Consider the following 25,788-nt stretch of genomic DNA (forward strand, 5'->3'; position numbering starts at 1 on the left):
CTGAGTACAAACAAAGGGCAGAGCAGAGGAGGGAGTGGAGCAGAACCACCCAGTCAGAAGCCAGGAGGAACCTGCCAGGGTGCTGCAGAGGCGTCATGTTTCTACCTCCATGAACCTCACCTGCTGTGTGTGGTGTGTGTGCATGAGAGAGAGAGAGAGAGAGAGAGAGAGAGAGAGAGAGAGAGAGAGAGAGTAGAGAGAGTAGAGAGAGAGAGAGAGAGAGACAGAGAGAGAGAGAGACAGAGAGAGAGAGAGAGAGAGAGAGAGAGAGAGAGAGAGAGAGAGAGAGAGAGAGAGAGAGAGAGACAGACAGAGAAGGAGAAACAGACAGAGAGAGAAAGAAAGGGTGAGGAAGATATACAGACAGAGGGAGAGAAAGAGATAAAAGGAAACAGCAAGAGAGGGAGAGAGGCAGAGAGAGAAAGAGAGACAGATAGAGATAGATAGAGAGCAAGAGAGAGAGAGAGAGAGAGAGAGAGAGAGAGAGAGAGAGGGAGAGAAAGAGAAATATGGAAAAGAGAGGCAGAGACTCAACAACATTGGACTGTAACAATTAGCACTGGTGGAAACTATTCTCTCACATTCGCCCCAATTTGGTGACATAAAGGTCACTGGAAATGAATTTAACAGCCTAAAAGAAACCGCTCAAGGGTGTAATTGCAAAAGAGCTCTGTGTATGATAAGTATTGAAACACAATTTCTTCTGTGTGCTGGTTTCTTCCCAGACGAGAGAGAGAAAGAGAGAGAGACAGAGAGAGAGACAGAGAGAGAGAGAGAGAGAGCAGAATATATGAAACGCTCCTCTGCTTGGTGCTGATCCAAACACACCAGGGTGAATGGAACTTAGAACCCAGCAGAATAACCAAAGAACCGCGCCTCAAAGGCTCCTAACAAGAGCATTCCTATGTTCTACAGAAATCTATTTCAATCTCTTCACGGTCGTCGAGGGTGGTTCGTCTAAACTTGAATGGAAGTACTCCCGTATAGTCAGACAGCAGAGTTTGAAGGGCGCAGCAGTACGTTGTCGTGTGCTCGTCAGACGCCAGACGCCAGCCAGCTCTCAGTAACGAGCCAGTGACCCTCACCACACAGCATGAGACGACACATCAGCTGCTTTCTGATGATGACAATGACCTTTGACATCCTGGCTAACATCGCCACAGGAACTGTCTAGTCCTATTCACGTACCAACCACAACAGCGGTTAAAAAGCTGCTTGTCGGACCTCAAACAGGTATCAAACAGACTGTGACCACCATAGAGAGCCTCAAACAGGTATCAAACAGACTGTGACCACCATAGAGAGCCAGCGTGTCTTCAGACGAGGTCGATAAAATCCTTGTTTATCTCACGTTAACTTGTTACGGGTGCCACACGCACAGGCACAAACACCTCCACACTCACAGAAAGTGTAATTCCAGTTAAGCCTGGTGAAAAGTACAGTAGTACAGCTGCCTCACGTGTCTGTCTTTTCAGACACACTTAGCAGCATTAGCTCTCATTATGCCATTCTGGCACATTCTACCTGGACCACAGATTGTGCAAAAGGCAAAGGAGGTCATTCTGACAAGACAAAACTGAAAAGGGGAACATTATGTTACGCTGTCAGAAAAAAAAAATATAACAAAAGGGAAGCCCATTTTAGAGTTTTGCAGACAGGGCTGTTATAAAGGAGAGCGGACATCTTGCCCTGCAGAAGAGATGTTTTGCGGCCGCTAAAGCACTAGACTGCTCGTGCTCTGTTGAGGAAAACATTCAAGTGTGTGACAGAGAGATAGACAGAGAAAATGAGAGACAGACAGAGAGAGAGAGAACCACCTTCAAACACGTCCTCCTTCACACACCTCAAAGAGGGAGAGCAATTTGACATTACCAAATCCTCCACCAACACCACCACCACCCCCCCACTGTAAGAGGACTGAAGAACGCTCCACCATGCTGGAGAAGGTCAGCACCGTCTTCAACAATACTCCAACCATGGGAGTAATGACTGCACTTAAGACCAAATTGTAGGCTGCCAGACCCAACCTCGCTCTGCGCCATTTCCTTCAAATGGGATTCTCTTTTTCAGTGTGTATATAACCAGTGTTTCCTCAACCAAGATCAAAGCTTTCTTCAGGCCCCCACGATGCAGGCGGATTGGGATTCGAGACACATTTGCCGTAGTGGCGCAATTATCCTACAATTAAAGCAAATTATATTTTTCCAGCTGTTTTCTTGAAGAGAAGACATGGTTAACAGGAAGGCGGTGAACGTGTTAATATCATTCAAGGTCAAAGGGTTGCTGCTGAAAGGAATGTGTGCAACAACAAAAAAACTCATTGATATATCTATATATATATATATATCTTTTAAGAGTTACGTTACTGTATATAGAGAGACTTGTTGTTCTGGATCAAGGTAGACTACATTGTTACTCTTGGACATTCACCATAAATAAACGCAGGAGAGAACCAGCTTGGTACAGTGTTTTGGCACACAGTTAACAAAACTGCTTTACCTCATCCTCATTGTGAGACATGCTACATAACTCTAAGAGACATCTAATTATATTAACACAGAGCAGAGGTATTTTATTTTATTTTTTTCTGGCTGGCTGGAGACTTTATTGGACTAATGTCTATGCGACACGGTTGTTTGTCATAGTCAGACTATCACGTCACGGGGTAAAACAGGGAGAGGAGAGGCAGGAAGAGGGGGAAGTCAGCTGACCGAGCATCCAAGACACGCCCACTTCACTCATGGGGAGTTGCCATGGCGACAGACAAAGCTGATAGGCACACGTGCATGCGCTCCAGTCAACTGCAACCTGATACTGCACACACACACACACACACACACACGCACACACACAAAGAGGTTTGGTATCCTGTCCTTGGCCCCTGTGTCTTGTCAATTCATTTCTTTCTCTATCGACTCAGTAAATGGATTCCAGCAGCAAGAAAAAAAGCACAAAAATCAATGTTGCCTTCTTTTTTTTGTTGCTCCAGCCACGTCGTGAAGTTAACTTAGGAACACAGCAGGTACCACAACAAGAGCTGCCTTCCTTTATCTGCAGAGAGGAAAAAGCTTCGATATCATCTGCTGTGGAAGATTGGAAGTGTTTTCACAGGAATGTTCTGGTGTGGTTCACTGGCATGGGTGGGGAAGGCAGACAATGGTGTTCTTGTTTGCAATTCAAAGCTTTTCAGGGAAGGCGGCTTTTATATCAATAACTATTTTTCCAGAGGGAGTAGGATAAATAGGTTCATTTAGACACAAGGATCTCAAATGGGGCGGACATGATTGCCACAATTACAGTTCAACAGTGCGCTGTACAATATGTTGTGGTAGAATTATGGTGGGGTGGGCTATGATTGGCCGGGTCGGTTGTCATGGCAGGGGATGACGGCGGGGGCCATTAGTCTGTAGCGCCACAAGTGACACCGTCACACATCTGTCTACGAGAACCATACATTTAACTGTCAAATTAATCAAGCGGCCTCACATTAATGGCGCAATTAAGATTCCCATTGGCTGGCAGATACTGCTTGTAATGTTCCGGGGACAGCTCTGATAGGAGTATAAAGAGGGCTCTTTAATATACTGCTTAATTGCACTCATGTCAACTGAAGTGTGGGAATGGTGTGTGTGAGAGTCCATTCATTCTCCACTCTACGAGTTAGAGTCGCACCCAACTGGGGCAAAGTGCCACGCAGGGGTCTGTCAACGAGGACGGAGGGATATCGGTTAGGATGGAGGGATATCGGTTAGGATGGAGGGATACCGGTTAGGATGGAGGGTTATATCGGTTAGGATGGAGGGATATCGGTTAGGATGGAGGGATATCGGTTAGGATGGAGGGTTATATCGGTTAGGATGGAGGGATATCGGTTAGGATGGAGGGATATCGGTTAGGATGGAGGGATATCGGTTAGGATGGAGGGACACTGTTTTGACTATTTTAATATTTTGTAAATGTGATTAATAATCTGAGTCTTTTTTGCCATGGTAACTAATTAATTTATATCACTGTCTTCAGTATTTTACAGAATTAAGTAATGGAAAAGAACACTGAATAACATGAAAGAAATGAAAGTGAAATACGCTAGACATCACCCAACGTTAGCTAGCTTGAGTTAAGATGACGTTTACTAGCTTAACACCAGTGGGTTTAGCTCAGTTATTATGCAGTTGGTTTCGTAGCTCATTCGCGAAATTCTCAAATATTTGTAGAAAAATATTTTTGCAAAGAGGTTCCAAAGGTTGGAAAAAGGTGTTTGGAAAAGATGTTGTCACCTGGATGTCACCTGCATGTCAGATCTGGGGACACACAGCTCACCAGGAGAGGGGAGGGTGACACACATATCCGGTCCCCGACTCCCCCGTCGACGCGTTTCGTGGTGCGATACTCTTGGCGCTGAGCACACACAGAGGTGCATGCTGGGAGATAAACGCAGGCGATAACACTCTGATGGCGAAGGCTGCGGTCAGCCTCTGTGTTTACATGTCGGAATTGTGTGTGTGTGAGTGAGTGAGTGAGTGAGTGAGAGAGATGGAGAGAGAGAGAGAGAAAGAGAGAGAGAAAGAGAGAGAGATGGAGAGAGAGAGAGAGAGAGAGAGAGAGAGAGAGAGAGAGAGAGAGAGAGAGAGGAGAGAGCTTTTAACGTCTCTCCTGCCGATCCCCGGTATTAGCGTAGCGGGTAATTGTGTCTGCATGGATGAATAATTCAAGATGCACAAGACAGGGAGAGGCCGCTGAGTAGTGTGTTAGTGTTACCCCCTGAGCAGTACAGAGGTGAGCTTTTCATCAAGTACAGGTTGTGTCTCAACAACATTCTGTCGCAGTCGCTTCCATGACGATTGCTTTTTAATGGCTGAGATGCTTATCACAACACGCTGCCTCAATCTCTCTCTCTCTCTCCTATCTCTGTCTCTCTCTCTTTCCCTCCCTCTGGCTCTCATCAACCTTCTGTGAAACATCACTCCTCAACTTCTTTGTCCATACAGGGTAGTGGAGAGCATAACCTACCAGACTACTTTCATTCATTTGGCCGATGCTTTGATCCGACCCAAAGCAAAATTCAAATAGTAGAGGCACGGAAGTAAATAACAAGGACCGATATGACATAACCCCTCCAGCCCACCAGGGGGATCCACCCCTCAACAATTGCCACCATACACTCATCCAGGCCTACTGATGAAACCACACAAAGACTCACTCCACCCACATTCACATCCCTCCCTCACGAGGAGAAACCAAAATAATGGAGATGTTCCTAGAACCTCTACCAAAGGCACTGTATCTAAACTGGAGAAAGGACCTCAGCTTCTGAGTAGTGCAGCTAGCGTGTGGTGATGCTGTGACGTCCAGCTCTGAGGTTAAACTTCACCGAGCGAACAAACCCGAGAGTGAATCAGACAACGTGTGGATCTACGGTGTGCCATGGATGTGTGGAACTAAGCAAATATCCTTCATCTGCTTTGACAAACACACACGTGTGCACACACACACAGACGCACAAGCGCACACACAAACACCCCCTCCCCCCCATCGTGTCACAGCCAGACAGTGGTGTGTTTTCCACCCTGCTTTATTTGTAATATCTGTCACCAATAGAGCCTGGCACTCCTAATCAGATTTTTATGAACATACTTGTATGGATTATTGAGATCCATGAGGGCCCCTGCCTACAGCACAGTGGTGTGTGAGTGTGTGACAGAGAGAGAGAGAGAGAGAGAGAGAGAGAGAGAGAGAGAGAGAGAGAGAGAGAGCGAGAGAGAGAGAGCGAGAGAGAGAGAGACAGGGAGAGAGGAGGGGCACAGGGAAAAAGAGACAGAGGCAGAGAGAGAGGGAGAGAAGAATGCTAATGTGACAAGAGAAGCAATGAAGCGTTAGCGCTCTCCCATCTCTCCTTCCACACGCACCCTGTGAAGCTATCAGGATGGAGACCAAGATGGAGGGGAAAGAGGGAGACAGAGGGAGAGGGAGGGAGGGATGATTAGGACTGTGTGTCTCCATGATGGGATTTTTAATCGTGTCATGCTTGAGGAGTGAAGAGAGAGAACAGCTATCACACGCACACACGTGCACGTGCACGTTAAGGCTGGAGATGCTAGATAAAACATACTTCATTCTTTGCTCCTTCTGAATCCTACATTAGCACTATTAGCTGATATAAACTATGGATCAGTTTGATCCGGATCGAACTAAAACAACAACCGGGACATGACACTTGTGCTCCCACACCAAACCCACTTCCCTTTTCAATGTGTTTTGTTCGTTTGGTGTGTGGAGCATGACAGGATATGAGGTCACCATCCCACAGGTGGCCCAGCCCCTATGAGTGGGTTAGGGTGTGGGGTGTGGCTGGCAGCGAGGTGCAGAGTGAAGGCAGCTTTGCCAGCCTGTCAGTCAAGTGACCAGGTGACCAGGTGACTGGGGCTGTCAGCCCTGTGACCAGGTGACCAGGTGACTGGGGCTGTCAGCCAGGTGACCAGGTGACCAGGTGACTGGGGCTGTCAGCCAGGTGACCAGGTGACCAGGTGACTGGGGCTGTCAGCCAGGGGATCAGAAGGTGGATGAAGACGCTGCCCACACCATCTGGCTCCAGACAGAGAAAGTCACCCCATATAATGGTTCACACATCCACATTGCACCGTGTGTGTGTGTGTGTGTGTGTGTAAAAGGGATTATGTGTACCCAGTGTCAGATAGAAGAGTGGCCAACCCCCTGAAGAGTTTGTGTGTGTGTGTGTGTGTGTGTGTGCAGCTATGGAGGGAGCTTGTTCTCTATCCATCTGAGATCCTGAGGGGACAGAGTTCTTAATGGCTGCAGGGTCACAGAGGGCAGGATGATACTGCAGTCCCTGACAGAACACAGCCTCCCTTCCCTGCCTGCCTGCTTCCCTGTCTGTCTGTGTCGTACACACTGTGTGAGAGAGGGAGGGAGAGAGAGAGAGAGAGAGAGACAGAGGGAGAGAGAGAGAGAGAGAGAGAGAGAGAGAGAGACAGAGGGAGAAAGTGAGAGAGAGGGATGGATGGAGAGAGAGAGAGAGAGAGAGAGAGAGGGAGAAAGTGAGAGAGAGGGATGGATGGAGAGAGAGAGAGATAGAGATAGAGAGAGAGAGAGAGAGAGAGAGAGAGAGAGGGAGGGAGGGAGGGAGGGAGGGAGGGAGGGAGGGAGGGAGCGAGAGACAGAGAGAGAGGGAGAAAGTGAGAGAGAGGGATGGATGGAGAGAGAGAGAGAGAGATGGATGGAGAGAGAGAGAGAGGGAGAAAGTGAGAGAGAGGGATGGATGGAGAGAGAGAGAGGGATGGATGGAGAGAGAGAGAAAGAGAGAGAGAGAGGGAGAAAGTGAGAGAGAGGGATGGAGAGAGGGAGGGAGGGAGGGAGGGAGGGAGGGAGGGAGGGAGGGAGGGAGGGAGGGAGGGAGGGAGGGAGGGAGGGAGGGAGGGAGGGAGGGAGGGAGGGAGGGAGGGAGGGAGGGAGGGAGGGAGGGAGGGAGAGAGAGAGAGGGATGGATGGAGAGAGAGAGAAAGAGAGAGAGAGAGGGAGAAAGTGAGAGAGAGGGAGGGAGAGAGAGAGAGAAAGAGAGAGAGAGAGGGAGAAAGTGAGAGAGAGGGATGGAGAGAGAGAGAGGGAGGGAGGGAGGGAGGGAGGGAGGGAGGGAGGGAGGGAGGGAGGGAGGGAGGGAGGGAGGGAGGGAGAGAGAGAGAGGGATGGATGGAGAGAGAGAGAAAGAGAGAGAGAGAGAGAGAGAGAGAGAGAGAGAGAGAGAGAGAGAGAGAGAGAGAGGGAGGTAGGGAGAGTCCACTGACCACTTCCCGGGGCAGCAGGGGGTCGTCTGGGCGCAGGACCAGCAGGGACACGGTGCCCTCCATGGGCATGGCTCGCAGCAGAGCCACCACCTCCTCCTGGCTCCGCCCCTTCAGATCCACCCCGTTCACCTGCACACAGGGAGACAGACAGGCAGTCAGGGAGACAGGCAGGCAGTCAGCGGCAGGCAGTCAGGGAGACAAGCAGGCAGTCAGAGAGACAGGCAGTCAGGGAGACAGGCAGGCAGTCAGAGAGACAGGCATTCAGGGAGACAGGCAGGCAGTCAGGGAGACAGGCAGGCAGTCAGGGAGACAGGCAGGCATTCAGGGAGACAGGCAGGGAGACAGAGAGACAGGCAGGCAGTCAGGGAGACAGGCAGGCAGTCAGGGAGACAGGCAGAAACATTTGTAAACATTCAACCACTTTAGATATCCACTATTTCCAAGCAGGGAGCCATTTGAAATTACGTGTGTGTATTTTAAAGAGTCATTTTCATGTCAGTCTGACTGCACTGTAGGCAAACCAGCCCATGCCTTCCTCCATGAGCCCCCAGGACTGGATGAGCGGGCTGGCCGCCCAGGACGTCTGGGTCAGACTGGAAGAGCTCATGCACACCAGCTTCGAGTCCCTGGCACACTGGCCGTCTGATGTCACCTAGTGTTTGACGGCTGACAGGTTCATAGCGACATCATAGGACTGGTGCAGACAGTACCAGCATGCACGGAGCACAGAGAGCAGGCTGTAGAGTAAACGTGGCTATCTAGCGTAGGACAGGTGAAGTGGCCCGATCAGGAAGTGATGTCACAGACGAGCCTTAAAAAGTCTCCCTGTCTGACGTTACCTCCAGCAGGCGGTCCCCGGCCTTCAGGCGGCCGTCTTGAATGGCGGCGCCGCGTGGCAGGATGTTCTTCACGTAGATGGGGGCGGAGCCTCCGATGGGGACATCCCTGGAGGTGATACTGAAACCCAGCCCCTCTGGACCTGATGAGGGGGGGGGGGAGACACAGGACACGTCAGCTTGGCTGGGGGCTGTTGGGGAGTCAGATGGCTGAGCGGTTAGGTAATCAGGCTATTAATCAGAAGGTTGACGGTTCGATTCCGGCCGTGCCACATGTCTTTTTGTCCTTGGGCAAGGCACTTCACCCTACTTGCCTAGTGGAGGAATGTCCCTGTACTTACTGTAAGTCCCCTCTAGATAAGAGCGTCTGCTAAATGACTAAATGTATATGGTTGGCTGTCTGGTTGGCTGTCTGGTTGGCTAGTTGACTGACAAGCTGAATGATTGAATGCTGAGCCATACAATCAACAGCAAATCAGTGAATGCATCTGTTGACTTGCAACTTCCCGTTCAGCCTTAGATAACACACGCTAAGACACAAACAAACACCTGCCCCAATCAAGCCTTGCACGGCCTGACGCGCTCAACATCAGACAATAGCACCGGAGCCCGCTAATCTCCATGGAGCTGTTTGCTGTTCTAAGTTCTGAATATGACCTTTGTGGGTGATCAGATGAATATGAATGACTGAGGAGAAGGCAGATAAATGCAATAACGCATGAGCGAGAGAGGGGGAGGTATCCAGACTGACCTTTCAGACTGACCGGTCCTGCGCAGGGCCCAATAGCAGGCAGGAAGCCGGGGCTTGGTAAATGTCAGTGTGGATATGAGGGATATGTCTGCTTTAGGAGAGACATTAGCATCAGTCTAGGAGACGACAGCACTGGGTGAGTCAGCGAGCCGTCTACTGACCATCTGAGAGGAGAGACCACACTACAGAGAGAGACCACACTACAGAGAGAGAGAGGACACTACATAGAGACCGCACTACATAGAGACCTCACTACATAGAGACCTCCGTACATAGAGACCTCCCTACATAGAGACCTCCCTACATAGAGACCTCACTACAGGAGAGAGACCTCACTACAGGAGAGAAACCTCACTACAGAGAGACCACACTACATAGAGACCTCCCTACATAGAGACTTCCCTACATAGAGACCTCACTACAGAGAGACCACACTACAGGAGAGAGACCTCACTACATAGAGAGAGACCTCACTACAGGGGGAGACCACACTTCATTTGATCAGGGATGAATCAGCCAAACTGACTTGTTCTCCAGTGTGGATGCGGTCAGGTCTAACTGTAGCCAACTCTCTCCCCTTGTCCTGTAAACAGTCTAATTACTGGAACACAACCGTTCCATTAGTGTTCCTTTCCCTAACAACCGTTAATAACACGAGTATCTGAAAGCCGCAGGCTCCAGTAAATAACCAGTGGATTCTTTATTTTAGGAACTACAAGTGTAGGATAAAAAAAAATAAAAAAAATAATGAAAAAGCCTCTGTCCCTGTTTGGATGAGTTGGGTTCTCAGTTCCAATCAGCGAACTAAACAACAGGAGGAAGGGAAGCATGTTACAGTGGGTCTTAATGTGCTGAGAGGCCGCATTATCTGATTAGAGCACTCTCGCTAATTTCTCAAGCAAGCGACAGACAAGCTTTGGCCAAAACAAAAGGAAGGGTAGAGAATAAACACCAAACACACATCTGTGACAACGTGTGCACAGGAAGAAAAACAACAACCCTCAATATGCCCAATCCGTTGCAATATTATTAGACATACTTTTTATTGTTTTATGTAGTTCTCTTTTTACATGTTTACAGACAGCGGACAATTTTATTATTATTATTATTTATTTTTTCTCAAGTTGAGAAATACTGTACATTTTTGACACTTGGACAACAGCCTCTGTAGGAGCCATCGTGGGACTTTGTTGAATTTCAACACACAGAGCAAATAAGCTCAATCACTGGTGTTCTGGTCTGGGTCAGGTTCTAAACCAACAGCCTCCACACAGCGAAAGAACCATGATCGGTCCAACCGACTGTTTCTGCCAAAAAAGAAAACAAATGAAACCCACTTTCAACACAGATTTTGCAACGGAGAGTTGAGGCTGCGGTTAATATTTTGTGACAAAGGGAGAGAAAGTGTGTGTGAGAGAGAGACAGAAAGAGAGAGAAATATGCATACCTAAACACTCGAGTCAAACATTTCATAAAGTGTGCTTGGAGGAATTGCTCTCATACAAACACACGCACACACTTTTACACAACCAAAGGGTACACAAACACGCATACAAACACTGCTCTAAAGAAGATCTGATTCTTCCCTCCTGCGAGACAAAAGCACAATGGATCATGTGTGACAAGCTGAAGCGCAGAGTTGGTGTTTGAGATAACACAAAGCTCTCTGTGGCGCTGGGCTTTTCAATTAAACAAGGTGAGGAGCGAGACAGCACAAAACAGGCCTTTGAATGTTTCTCTCAGATGTGTGGCCCTGCCGTTTGTTGTAGAGAGTTAATTGTGTCTTTACGGCTCGCGTCTCCAACTGCGAAGCCTAATCGAAATGAACGCACGCTCCGACTAAGGCGGGCTCATCCAAATCGCCCTCCTTTCTCTTTAACATGCTGTGAAAAGAGTGATTACAACACTGGGGAGGACGATCTACCGAGAAGAAATGTGAGGGAGGGAGGGAGGGGGAGAGGGAGGGAGGGAGGGAGGGAGGGAGGGAGGGAGGGAGGGAGGGAGGGAGGGAGGGAGGGAGGGAGGGAGGGAGGGAGGGAGGGAGGGAGGGAGGGAGGGAGGGAAGGAAGGAAGGAAGGAAGGAAGGAAGGAAGGAAGGAAGGAAGGAAGGAAGGAAGGAAGGAAGGAAGGAAGGAAGGAAGGAAGGAAGGAAGGAAGGAAGGAAGGAAGGAAGGAAGGAAGGAAGGAAGGAAGGAAGGAGTTCCTCACTTCATCAGCGTTTGAAGTCGTCACACAGAGGCATCAATAGCTTAGACGGTTGGAAGAAAACACTTTCCTGTGTGTGTGTGTACTGTGTGTGTACTGTGTGTGTACTGTGTGTGTACTGTGTGTGTACTGTGTGTGTGTACTGTGTACTGTGTGTGTGTGTGTGTGTGTGTGTGTGTACGTCAGGGCTGTCCTCAGCAGAGCCCACTGTGAAATGCAAGGATGCTGCAGTGATGCAGAACAAATGGGATTTGGGCCTGTGAGTGATGGAGGCTAGCCACTGGAGACACCAGCCGCCAACAAGCAGACTCCCTCTCTTTGAAGTCCTAACTGTGTTTGTTCCATGCTGCTGTCGTCTCCACCTCTGCTATGATCAGCACAGCTAGTTAGCGCTCCACATACAGTTAGCACACACCACCCATCACCAAGAGCACAACTCAAACTGAGTCAACAGATGCGTGCTTGTTTTTCGGTTTCGGATCAGTAAGAGGACAGTCACAAATGAATGATCTACGGAGTTAAAAACCTCAACCTCCAGTATGTGATCATGCTGGGTTGCCCCCCCGGTCCTTCTCACCCCCCTGTCCCCTTCACCCCCCCGGTCCTCCTCACCCCCCCTGTCCCCTTCACCCCCCCGGTCCTCCTCACCCCCCCTGTCCCCCTCACTCCCCCGGTCCTCCTCACCCTTATTCAGCTGGATGTTGAGCCTCCTGCCAGACTTCTGGAACCCCACTACGCTGGAGTTAGAGCTCACCCTCCTCTGCAAGGAGGGAGAGGGGGCCGAGGGAGTCCTCCCCCCCCGGTCGCCCCCCTGGGGCCCCGAGGAGACCCCCTGGGCCTTTGGGGGCGGGGCCCCAGGCTGGCTGGGGTGGTTGAGGTTGAGGATGATGTCAGTGTGTGGTCCAGGCCTAAACTGAGTCTTCTGAGAGTTCATCACGGACCCTGGTCTTGACCCTGGTCCAGGGCCTGACCCAACCAAGCTGGCCCGGTCCCCTGGCAGAGCATCTGGGCTGGGCTGACCCTGGAACAGCTGCTCGTACTGGGTCCTCAAGGCTGCTGGGACCACCTGGAAGAGGATGACGGGGGAGCGCATGGCCTGTCTGAACACATCCTGGGCTCTGGGATGGAGAGAGAGAGAGGGAGAGGGAGAGGAGAGAGAGAGAGAGAGAGAGAGAGAGAGAGAGAGAGAGAGAGAGAGAGAGAGAGAGAGAGAGAGGGAGGGAGAGAGAGAGAGAGAGAGAGAGAGAGGGAGAGACATTCAAAGAAAGATATATATAGAGAAAGAAGGAGATAGGCAGAGACATAGAAAGCAAGAGATGAAGACAAAACCAAACCAATGTCAGACGGTAGTTTAGAAGACTATCAGTACAGTGGAATCACATTCATACAGCATGTTTACATACAAGCACATCAATGTATTCTGACTGGGTGTGTTCAACACACGCAGTGAACAGCAAATCAAGAGATGAAGGCTGAGTCCACTCGTGCCGGGAAATAATCTCATATAATGTGCTTACGGAACAAAGACAACTGTCAGCGCACGCGCTCGTACTTTTAAACACACGTGTCGTGTCTGATGCCGTTGGTCTGGGAACAAACACGGCGAGACGAGCAGGCCTGCTTTATTCAGAGACACATGGATTGTTTGGCTCGACGCTGCGGCGATACTTAGCATATAGATAGGCTGGCCCGGAGACCATCCCTCCTGCTGCATAACAGGATAAGGGCCTTCCACTGCGGAGGGAGGAGGAGAGGAATGGAGGAGGGGAGGAGGAGAGGACAGAGGGGGAGGGAGATGGAGGAGAGGAATGGAGGAGGGGAGGGGAGGAGGACAGAGGGGGAGGGAGATGGAGGAGAGGAATGGAGGAGGGGAGGGGAGGAGGAGAAGACAGAGGGGGAGGGAGATGGAGGAGAGGAATGGAGGAGGGGAGGGTGAGAGAGAGAAAGATGGAAAGAGGGGGAGAGAAAGATGGAAAGAGGGGGGAGAGAAAGATGGAAAGAGGGGGGAGAGGAAGAGACAAAGAGACAGAAAGAGAGTAGGGAAGGAGGAAAAGAATCCGGCAATCTTCTGCTCCATGACTCTGGTCTCACTAACGTCCTGCTCCATGACTCTGGTCTCTCTAACGTCAGGTCTGTGGAAGCGGCACTCCCTTCCCCCTACCTCATTCCCCCTACCCCCTTCTCCCTACCCCCTTCCCCCTTCCCCCCTGACCCCTACCCCCTTCTCCCTTCCCCCTTACCCCCTGACCCCCTTCTCCCTTCCCCCTTCTCCCTACCCCCTTCTCCCTTCCCCCTTCTCCCTTCCCCCTTACCCCTTACCCCTTACCCCCTGACCCCCTTCTCCCTTCTCCCTATCCCCTTCTCCCTACCCCCTTCCCCCTTCTCCCTACCCCCTTCTCCCTATCCACTTCTCCCTACCCCCTTCCCCCTTCTCCCTACCCCCTTCTCCCTACCCCCTTCTCCCTACCCCCTTCTCCCTACCCCCTTCCCCCTTCTCCCTTCCCCCTTCTCCCTACCCCCTTCTCCCTACCCCCTTCTCCCTACCCCCTTACCCCTTCTCCCTACCCCCTTCTCCCTACCCCCTTCTTGTTACCCCCTTCTCCCTACCCCCTTCCCCCTTCTCCCTACCCCCTTCTCCCTACCCCCTTCCCAAGGCAGCTAGTGACAAGAGCTAAGCCGCTTCCGTCTCGACAAATAACACTTCCGTCCTGATAAACACTTAATTTATTTTCCGGAGGGGTGCACTTTCACCCCTCGCAATCACCCTGCCTCACTGAGACACACTGAGACACACTGAGACACACTGAGACACTGGGATTAAGTGCCCTCCTCGCACGCACACGCACACACACACACACAGTGGAGTGGGGGTTAATGAAGCGGTGTGCCGCACGCGTGCCAGAGCATTGACACTCCAGCAATCAGCCGGCACACTGCGCTGATTAAATAATAAATGACACCATCAATGCATCATTACATTTAGTAAGATTAACCGACTCAAAATATTTATCCGTGCAAAACAATGCGATGAGATTACTATATCATTTTGAATCATCTCCATGCTGTGTACAATCAAGGGAGGAGATAAGGAGAAGACAAGATGAGGAGGGAGGGGTGGAGGAGGGAAAACATCTCAAATCCACCACGGAATACTTTTATGTCAATGAATACCGATCTAAGAATGTATGCTAGCTAGAGATGGAATGTCTCACCGGATACACATTGTGGGTAACATACACAATAAATGTGTGTGTGTGTGTGTGTGTGTCTGGCGTTGATCCCTGATCTAGGTGGAGACGAGAGTGGCTTTGGTAAAATGGGACGAAGTCCCAGCCTTATATCTTTATTCCACTTTGGGAAATAAAGAAAAGCAATAAATCAATAGAACACAGGTAGAAGCCAGGGCATCCTCCAAGAAGAAAACCTGAAGGGGCCAGAGGTCTAACCCACCTCGAGGTGCACCACCAGGGGGCAAAACACAGTAGTTTCCCCCCTTCCACCCCCAGCATGGCAGCCATCTTGCTTCTTGACCTTACTGTGCTGTGCTTGGGGGTGTTAACCGTAACTGTGTTTGTGAGCTAGTGTGTGCCATAAATGTGCTCATTCACCATGGTTAGTTCTCTACAAGGATACAATCTCATGTATCTTCCTATCGGCTCAGAGAGCGAGGAGGAAAACCGTCAGGTATACATTTCCTAAAAAGAACCCCAGAGGTTAGTCTGATTCCAAGACAAAAAGTGAGGATGATAGTTTGTCAAAGTTGACTTTGAAGGGATCCCTCATCACCGAGACGGGGTCAGAGGTCAGAGTTCAGAGGTAGGGGAGTCTTACTGTTCAAAGCGAAGGTGGCGCAGGTCGTCTCTGTTGATGCGGACGATGCAGTCGTCTTCCTGGAAGAGCTGCTCCTTCTCAGCCTTGCCCCCCACCTCCAGACGCTTCACCAGGAGGCCCCAGGTCCTGGAGACAAGCCGCACGTTAACACACACACACACACACGCACACACACACACACAAAGGATACAGACACTGGATACAGATGTAAACATGGTTTCTGATGACATCTGCATCCTTATGGAGAGAGTGAGAGTGCAAGAGAGATAAAATAAAGATACAATGGAGATAGAAAAAGAGATAGACAGTAATAGATATATAGTGATATGTATTTATATACAGAGAGGAATGCACTTTGATTAGAGATTCAGTAAAATAACGGTATTAGGTTACAAAACATTTGTGTTAAAAGGTTGGCATCTAAACCAAAATGAAACTCCTAAACACCCTAAAAGTTTACTTCCCATAAATACATAGAGTGTGTGTGTGTGTGTGTGTGTGTGTGTGTGTGTGTGAAGGACAGGGTTGGACGTAATCCAGTTCTTCAGCATGATCATCTTAATGCTTCACTCAGGAGTCTGTCGCCATCGCAAACAAGGCTTAAAAAGTGAACAGGGCAGCGAGTTATAAATAAATATCCGGCTAGCTCTGGAGCGTACATTCTCAGCACTCTCCTCCATGCAGACATACAACCTTTAGCTTCAAACTCCCAGTACATAAACACACCCCAAAGCTCCTGGGGGCTTTAGCTCGCGCACGCTCGCGAGGATCATCGACAGTGCAGGCGAGCAGAAAGATCTGATACACGCATCGACAGCAAAAAACTGAGACAAACCCCAGACTCAAAGCTTGAGTGGGGAGCGGCAGGTACTGAGCTTCGAGTCTCTGTTGTTGTCCTTGCCACTTCTGACAGGGAAGTTTTTTGACTTTCACAGTTCCGGAGGTAAATACGGTACGAGTATATAGATGTGAAGACCGTCAAAAGCAAACTTCGGTATCACCGGGCGTTATGCATTCATGCCGACACCCAGGGCGCAGAGAGGTGAGAGCACGGCTAGCGGCTTAATTTGCAACGTTTCACTGGAAACGTCAACAAAAACAACGAAGCGGCAAATTAAAAAGATGAATGTCCATTTACCCCCAGCTAGGGCCGATTTAAGGAACTGTTTAGCATTTCGGGCCGGCAGAACTCGAGTCGCGGCGGCTTCAGAACATTGGTTTAATTGCTTGTATAACATGGACATGCTTGCTCACACAACAAACTCATCGTGATCCCACTATGGGTTTAAATGGCACATCACTAAGTTGGAATTAAGTGGCATAAAAGCCAATTCTCTTAGCCGGCTCATCAGCTGGCGAACAGAGAAGAAAGGCCAAGCTAATCGTGGGCAGCGAACAGGTACGATCGCGACTCCTCTTCATTAATGTCAACATTCTGAACACAGTGTTGTTAGTAGCGGGTTAGGAAAGCTGGGAGACAGAGCTGCGACTAAACGGTTCAGAGCAATGACCTCTAACCCTTACACTGACGTGCTCTGTGTATCAGTGGTGGATACTTCGTAAAGGATCATTAAAAATAATGAGCATTTGCACCCTTCACCTTTTAAATAAGTCACAGTATTGTATCGCTGCTAGGTCTTGTGCTTGCTCACGCTGTCATGCCAAATATTTTCAGAGCCTTCTGGTATTATGTCGCAGGGTTTCATTCCAAACGACTGAGGAGAGTATCAGTGATGGTGTGTGTGTGTGTGAACATAGCGTTTCTTCGTTAGCTCTATGCAGCGTGTCTGACTGCCGTTGGAGGAGCAGTCTGTCTGAAGGGGACCACCTGTTCCCATCGCCTGCCTTTAATTGAATAATAATGCAATCAGGATCCATTTACGCAACACAATTATGTCTGTGGCTTGTTTACAGTTCACACTGGTCATGGGGAGGCATTACTGAAAGAGCTCATTACTGAAAGAATGCACGTGTGTGTGTGTGTGTGTCTGTATGTATGTGTGTGTGTGTGTGTGTCTGTATGTATGTGTGTACTGTCCTCTGAGCCCGTAACCCCATCAGTTCACGACAGAACCTCCCCCCAGTATCCGGGGCTGTCCAGTCGTAGTCCTGGTGGCGTCGAGGCCGTTATGAGACGGCCAGCTCAGAGCCCCAGCGCTTCCTGCCCTGCAGACGCTAAGAACACCATTACCTCCAGCCCAGCTGCCAGCCGCCCGGCTTATCAAGGAGTCTGGGCCTAATTGAAGCCTCTGAAAGCCATTAGTTAGTATCTCATCCAGAGGGAGATGGACCTGAGTTAAGAAGGAATCCAGTGCGGCCCTCACGGCAGGATATGAGAACGTGGAGGAGAAGCGCTGCAGGTTCTTACTGCGGGAAAGACAACTGGGTTCTGCGACAGCGATGGAGTATCTGTCCTGAAGTGGCGGATGAGGACCGCAAGGGAGACCCAAGAACTCCAGAACAAAATCATCCGGATGATATAGACCAGCGATTGGGCGCTTTTTATGACACATAATAAGATTAATCTTCCATCGAGAGGCCATTCTGTCTTTCTCTTAGCTCAAAGGTTACATTTCCAGAGGTCAAACGTATTTTTAGATGACAGGCGTTCTCAGGGTTTGGAAGGACAGAGAATCACAACGCTCTTTAACGCCAATGAGGAGTGTCCTGTCCCATCTCCTTCATCCCTGTTTCCTTCACGTCCTCTTCCTCCCAGAGTGCCTTTCACCGCGCCGGCGAGCGTCCGACTGACCTTGGGGGCGCGCCAACCCCACGGCGCGTGTAAGGACTTGTGTTATAGATGAGCTTTTAGTTTGATTACACGGGGCGGCCGGTCGCTGTTGTTTTATTCCAGAGCAACTATAAACTGTGTATGCAGCTAGATGCTCCTGTCATCACTTTCCTTTACTATTTCCACCAGCCTCAACAGGACAGTACTTCTCCCCTCTCTCTCTCCCCCCTCTCTCTCCCCTCTCTCTCTCTCCCTCTCTCTCCCCCTCTCTCCCTCCTCTCTCTCTCACCCCTCTCTCTCTCCCCCTCCCTCTCTCCCCTCTCTCTCCCCCCTCTCTCCCTCCTCTCTCTCTCACCCCTCTCTCTCTCCCCCTCCCTCTCTCCCCTCTCTCTCTCTCCCCTCTCTCTCCCCCTCTCTCTCTCCCCCTCTCTCTCTCACCCCTCTCTCTCTCCCCTCTCTCTCTCCCCTCTCTCTCCCCCCTCTCTCCCTCCTCTCTCTCTCACCCCTCTCTCTCTCTCCCCTCTCTCTCCCCCCTCTCTCCCTCCTCTCTCTCTCACCCCTCTCTCTCTCACCCCTCTCTCTCTCCCCTCTCTCTCCCCCCTCTCTCCCCCCTCTCTCACCCCTCTCTCTCTCCCTCTCTCTCCCCCCTCTCTCCCTCCTCTCTCTCTCCCCCTCTCTCTCTCCCCCTCTCTCTCTCCCCCTCTCTCTCCCCCCTCCCTGCTGAGTCACCTTCAAGGCAGGAGAGCTGTGGTGTTCAGCCCGGGCGTGGAGGACAGAATAAAAGGGATATGGAGAAGCAGAAAGGGAGAATGTTGAAGGTGTAGAGCCTGCAGTTAGGAGAGGAGGGCTTCATCCCCCTGGTCCTCCAGAGCCCACGTTGGACAGGGGCCTTGGGGCCCAGGGGCCCAGGGGCCCTGTTCCAGCAGCAGGGAGGCAGGCAAAGAGAATCACAGACACTAACAATGACAGACAGCCTCGGGCAACAGGGTGGAAGAACAAGATGATGAAGGAAAGCTCTGATAGGATAGAGAGGAAGAGGGAGGGAGAGAGAGAGAGAGAGTCCGAATGAGAGTCCAAATGAGAGAAAGAGTACGAATGAGAGAGAGAGTCAGAATGAGAGAGTCAAAATGAGAGAGTCAGACAGAGAGTCAGAATGAGATAGTCAGACAGAGAGAGAGGGTCAGAATGAGAGTCAGAATGAGAGAGAGTCAGAATGAGAGAGTCAGAATGAGAGAGAGAGAGTCAGAATGAGAGAGAGAGAGTCGAACAGAAAGAGCGATGCAGGGGATGTTTCCTAGCGTCTCCCTTGCGTGTCGCTGGCTGGGTAGAGGAGGCGGCTGTGTTTACCTGGCGTCCTCAGCACTGACTGGCACCACATGGATCCCCAGGGGCCCCCCGCCGTTAGTCACCTCCACGGGCTTCAGCATGGCGCTGCGGGACAGTGATGGATGGGGGACGAGGTGGCGGGGAGGAGGGAGGGAGGGAGGGAGGGGGAGGACATGCATGAATAAACAAAATAAATAATGAAACCACACACAACAAAGGAGCAGGCAGCCAAACACAGAACGGCAAACAGGAGAACATGACAGGAGCTGGAATGGATGAGTGCTGGGGCAAGGCCGGCAGTGTGTCTCTGTTGAGGATGAGCTACAGGGGCCTATTGTCACTGGGAGTCATCCATTATACAGTCAGACAAGGGGGGGCAGGGGTCGATAGTACGCCTAAAAGCGGACCCCTATTAAGTGATTAGGATCAAATCCCAGCTGTGGACTGAACTACAGCTAATTAATGCAAGTGTGTATTGTGCGTGGCTGTGTGTGTGTGTGTGTGGGGGTGTGTGGGGGGGGGGGGGGGCGTGTTTCCGACCATAAGTGATACGTTCTCTCCCCTTCCCTACATTTCATGATTCCTCTCGTTTTTGTAAACCTCCTTGTCACTTATTTATAGATGTGCCTGTTAATTGAATTCCCCCTGTGTGTTCACTCTGTGAAGCACCTGTGGAATGTCTAGGAAAGCACTCTACTTTAATGTCACATTATTATCACTATTCCATAGAAATGCACACGACGACAACATAATGATTGGTTCATGCTGAGCGCACTCTCTCAAGGAAGTGACTCTCGTCAGATATAAAGTGGTTCACTGTCACTTTACAGGAAGTGTCCATGCACTTTTTCCCCATACAGAGTGTCTCCAGTCTACAGACTGAGAGTAGACATCCATTGTGGTGTGGGTAGAGTTCCTGCTGCGGTGGCAGGCCTGGGATCCACTACCACAGGGCCGGGGGGTTCACTTACTCCAGAGTTGAAACAGGGCAGTTCTCCACACACGAGTCTGCTCGGCCCACTGGCTCTATCCTTCCATTCTTCCCCTCCTCCTTCCCCCGCTCCTGCTCCTTGTCCTCCTCCTCTTCCTCATCCTGGAGAGAAAGAGAGAGAGGGAGAGAGATAGAGAGAGAGGGAGAGAGAGAGAGATGAGAGGAAAATCACAAGGTGACACAGGGTAAATCATGGAAGACTCGTCCATGAAGCAGAGTGAGAGAGACTTGGGCTGGACTAGCTGTCTGTTTCTGCATCTCATCTTTCCTTCCTCTCCTCCCCCTGCCCCCCTCCTTCCTGTCCTCTGTTTTTTAATCCCATTACCTGGAGACAGGAGTAATGTCCCCTGGTCTAAATCAGCCCAGACCCTTACTGTTCAGCAGGCTGGGGCTGGGCGACATGAGAGAATGCCTGCCCCCCCTCCCTCCCGACCCCTAAAAGAAAAGTAAATAAACGCATCAAAAAAAATAAACCACAGCACAAGCCAGAATTGGCTGTAATCGATTACTCATACTCAATCAATCAGGGGCGGGGCTCAGCCGCTGGGTTGCCAGGTTCTTGCGGTAATCGGATCAGGAGGAGTCGAGGATAAAGCAGGGTCGTTTGTTTCCCTCTCTCTCTTACTCTCCTTCCCTCTCCCTCCTCTCTTTCCTGTTCTCTCCCTCTCTCTTTCTCTCTCCCTCTCCCCTATCTGTTGTTTCATTCTCTCCCTCTCTCTCTCCCTCTCTCTCTCCCTCCCTTTCTCTCCCTCTCTTTGTTCTTTTCATGTGGCCTTCTTCCTGAGGAGCAGCTACACAATGACACAGCGAGTTCTCAGAGAGCCACGGAGCTTGCTGCTCTCTCAGAAACAGCAGAGCTAGCTGCTCTCTCACAAACAGCAGAGCTAGCTGCTCTCTCACAAACAGCAGAGTTAGCTGCTCTGTCACAATCAGAAGAGCTAGCTGCTCTGTCACAAACAGCAGAGCTTGCTGCTCTCTCACAAACAGCAGAGCTAGCTGCTCTGTCACAAACAGCAGAGCTAGCTGCTCTCTCACAAACAGCAGAGCTAGCTGCTCTGTCACAAACAGAAGAGCTAGCCGCTCTCTCAGAACCAGCAGAGCTAGCTGCTCTCTCACAAACAGCAGAGCTAGCTGCTCTCTCACAAACAGCAGAGCTAGCTGCTTTCTCACAAACAGCAGAGCTAGCTGCTCTGTCACAAACAGCAGAGCTAGCTGCTCTGTCACAAACAGAAGAGCTAGCTGCTCTGTCACAAACAGCAGAGCTAGCTGCTCTCTCACAAACAGCAGAGCTAGCTGCTCTGTCACAAATAGAAGAGCTAGCTGCTGTCTCACAAACAGAAGAGCTAGCTGCTCTGTCCCAGACAGAAGTGCAGCTGGGTACTGATGCAACATATAAAATCATGTATTCATTTAGCAGACGCTTGGATTTGAACCTGAACCTTCTTGATGTGCTCTAACCGCCGAGCTATACCCCTGATCCATGGCATATGCACAGGTCCTCTACAGAATGGCCATCATCTCTGAACTGGGTGTTCATGGGACGAAGCAAGCTGCATTTTTCACAGTTACACATGACGTGACTGTATTCATATTTTCACAGAAGCGATGCATGTGATATTTGCGTTCCCTGAGGATAGCTAGAGACATGGCACAGCAGAACAGAGCCGGCAGTATGCCAGGGTTACTCATCATGGTGGAAAGTTTAAAAGCCTGCTTTGCCAGATTCAGTTCAATGCACAGTCTAATGTCATTCTAGGGAGGGGTGTTTGGGGGGGGATAGTGTCTAGACAATATGAGACTTCCCAGCAATGGTTTGTTATCCACTGATATTAATATGCTGGCAGTCTCACCCCCTCACCTTCCCCTCGCGCTGAAATGTCAAGCACATCTAAATAAGCTCTCCCTCCCACTTTATGGAAAATTATTCGGAGCCTTTCAGAGCGGAGAGAGCAGGACCTTCGCGGTGCTCCGCGTGCCAGGGCTGAGGCGCCGGGGAGACGGCGCTCCTATTTATTTATTTTCCGAGGTGACGGAGGCTGACACGAGGTCACAGAATTTTCCTCAGGCTCCTTTCGGAGTCCCTCCAGCCCCCTGCCGTCGCTCGTCACCTCTGAGAGAAAGAGTCGATCACCTTTGGGCCACAGCTGCTTCTAATGATGCGTCACCAGGGTCCCAGGTGCCCACCAGCTGAATGCACAACGACCCGAGTGAAAACCCTGGGGGGGGGGATAGAATACCGCAGATCTGGCAACCAAAGGAATTCTGGAATAAAGGATTGAGGGATGTCTCAAAGGGTATAAAGACCGCGGGTGGCTTGCGGCAATGATAAATACAATCAGATAGGTGAGCTGGAATATATTGACCGAGGATAAAGAGGGAACCTGAATTCAGAACGGACATTTGCATAGGAAACGGAAGGATGTGAATGTGGAGCGCAATCTCTCGTTCTTCCTCCAACAATGGAGAGACGTCTGGGAAGGGATGAACTGGTTCACATTCATCATTACTGACACTGACAAGTAATTAACTTCTATACCTGCTGCTCTCAGGGACAATCCTCAGCCTTGTTGTTGGGTGAGTGACATCGGCGTGTGACGTGAATGAAACTCGCTACACAGTATCTTTATTGAAAGAAAAGACCTGGTTGGCAGGAGGGAGAGAGAGTGTGAGAGAGGGAGAGAGCGGGAGAAAGGGAAAGAAAGAGAAAGAGTAGAAAAAGACGTAAAGAGAGAGAATGCAAGAAGAAAGAGAGGGAGGGACACAGACAGACAGAGAGAAAGAAAGGGAGAGAGAGAGAGACGAGAAAGAAGAGAAAGAGACAGAGTAGAAACAGTTCCCTCAGGGTGGCGGGTGAGTGTTCAGAGGCAGAGAGACTCCCGAGTCCCTGTGCCTCTCTCCCCTCTCCTCTCTGCCGAGGGCTAGGAGGAGGACACATGCTGATGGAGGATCGGCCACGCTGCCCTCCACTGCCCTTCAAGACAGCCCTGTCTCAGTGCCAGAGCTAAGCACTTACAGTACGAGAAGGAGAGGTGAGTCACTGGCTAACAAGACGCATCCTCCCTCCCTCCCTCCCTCCCTCCCTCCCTCCCTCCCTCCCTCCCTCCCTCCCTCCCTCCCTCCCTCCCTCCCTCCCTCCCTCCCTCCCTCCCTCCCTCCCTCCCTCCCTCCCTCCCTCCCTCCCTCCCTCCCTCCCTCCCTCCCTCCCTCCCTCCCTCCCTCCCTCCCTCCCTCCCTCCCTCCCTCCCTCCCTCCCTCCCTCCCTCCCTCCCTCCCTCCCTCCCTCACCCCGAGCCCTATTCAGCTGGTCGACACGTTCCTCCTCAGAAGATCCAGAGCAGCCGGAGGGGGACTGAGAGAGAGGCGAGGCCCAGTTGTGTTCAGCTCTCCCTGGCCGTGTGTGCTGGCTGGGTCCCTGTCTGCAGACACGTGGAGGAGAGAGGCCTGGCTCTCCGGAGCAGCTCTCCTAGCGGGCCTGGCTGTGGCTCTGGGCCAGCAGCCTCTCATACAATGATAGGAAGCCCGGGTTAGGAGCCTGGCGATTAGACAGCCGGTGCATTAGATTATTGAGGCAGATAGTGTGTGAGAGCTTGGCAGACTGGGAGGGACTCGTAAAGTGCAGAGTGCTGTTTCCTCTCAGAGAGGACAGGAGGGAGGGAGGGGGGGGGGGGGGGCAGCTGCCTGGTCAGTGTTCAACCTCGACACACACACACACACACACGCTGCAGGGTTGGGGGTAAGGGTTTGATGAGACAACATGTCACCTCCTATCAGACAGTCCTGAAAGTCAACTTCATTAAATAATGTATCTGTGTGTGTGCGTGTGTGTTTGTAAGAGGATGTCCTTCTCAGCTTAAGGTTGCTGGAGAAGACTTTTTATACTCAAGGTCAAAGGTTGGCATGTATGCTTTGTCTGTACACTAACTGCATACCAGCCCTCTGACACTCCACTGTGGTTGGCAATGACACACACACACACACACACACACGTATGTGGGAGTGAACAATGGAGGCCAAAGAAAATTGATGGAGAAAATTAGGAGTCACAAATGTTCCGCTTTTTTTTGTTGTTTTTTTTAAGGAAGCACTTTAGCACATTTAAAACGAGACGGTTTTGAAAACACCCGTTGAAACATTTACAGGAGACTTCCCTCACCCTCTGCACCTTAAAATACGCAGGGTAATTACTGGAGCTGACAGTGCACACTCATGTGGAAACAGTGTAAAGGCCAAACGTAACAAACGCTTCGATGTGCAAAGAGAAAGCTGCTTTAAAGTCATAATAAAACACAGACTGGAGACAAAGCACAGTGTTTTCCACTCACTCAAGAAAGCACCGGACCAATTACAGCATCGTTTATGCCAAACTGGACTAATGCACTTACTAATGCGAAGACTATTGTGGAATACCTGGCCTTGGCCTTCACAACAATCACACCCCCCTCCTCCCCCCCTCCTCCCCTCCCGCCCACTGTCTGTCCTTTACAACTAACTGGAGACTGAATTAGCCTCCCTAAAATGTTCATGTGACGAGATTAGCCTGTGATGTGTATGTTTGAGTCTGTGTGTATACTGTTGCATGAGGTCATTCTGTTCTCCTATCCTAATGACCCTATTAAAACAAGCAATGCATCAACATAAGCTCACAGTATGAGACACTTATTTACATTTATGTTGGTTAGAAGCATGTTAAAAGGACCAAACTGAAAGCTAACTCACTTTGAGGATACAGATATGATCCTTGTAATGTGATTCACATAGCTGCATACAACTATACTGTGGCACTTACACTGGCTTGAACAGAAGGCATTTACATCCTAACACACATTATAACGTCATCATAACCATGTGTAACCATAACCATCATAACCATGTGTCGAGTCCTCTTCATGACATCTGAGGATCAGGACTAACTGGCGTGAGGTGGAGGAAACACGCCTTTGACTCTCAGTGTCATCAAGTTAGTGGGGCTCAGAGGACATGTAATGACAGGTGCTGGAGAAGACAAGAATGAGATCAGCTGTGTGTGCCTCGTTTGTGCACGCGTGTCGTTTGCATGTTTCCGTCCGCACTGCAGAGCAACCTAACCCAGGGGCTGGATCGTTAATATTCTTATTCTACTAGAGCTGTTTTGAACAGAGAGCCTGTAGAGGAGAGCTCATGGACTATTCCCTTTGATAGGGAGAGCAGACGAGCATGTGGATGAACATAGACGGAGGCAGGAGGTCATGGGCCCCGTGCCTGTCTGTCTGTCTGTCTTTCTATCAAGCTACCTGCCTGTCTGTCTGTCTGTCTGCCTGTCTTTCTACCAAGCTACCTGC

The 25,788-nt window shown here is 50.4% G+C and overlaps 1 protein-coding gene across 6 annotated transcripts in view; it reads right to left on the reverse strand.

The window, feature by feature from the left end:
* LOC146274693 (partitioning defective 3 homolog) overlaps positions 1-25,788 on the reverse strand; it is a 267,396-nt gene that overhangs the window by 136,325 nt on the left and 105,283 nt on the right. For all 6 annotated transcript variants that reach the window (XM_084702755.1, XM_084702750.1, XM_084702751.1 and 3 more), the window contains exons 6-11: positions 20,451-20,572; positions 19,501-19,584; positions 15,423-15,548; positions 12,276-12,709; positions 8,639-8,778; positions 7,800-7,928 (exon numbers count right to left, since the gene is read on the reverse strand). In XM_084702755.1, coding sequence (XP_084558881.1) covers positions 7,800-7,928; positions 8,639-8,778; positions 12,276-12,709; positions 15,423-15,548; positions 19,501-19,584; positions 20,451-20,572 — 1,035 coding nt within the window. The remainder of the gene's footprint in view (positions 1-7,799; positions 7,929-8,638; positions 8,779-12,275; positions 12,710-15,422; positions 15,549-19,500; positions 19,585-20,450; positions 20,573-25,788) is intronic.

Source organism: Hypomesus nipponensis, chromosome 8 (genome assembly GCF_054491055.1).
Source record: "Hypomesus nipponensis isolate SF chromosome 8, ASM5449105v1, whole genome shotgun sequence".
Taxonomy (NCBI): domain Eukaryota; kingdom Metazoa; phylum Chordata; class Actinopteri; order Osmeriformes; family Osmeridae; genus Hypomesus; species Hypomesus nipponensis.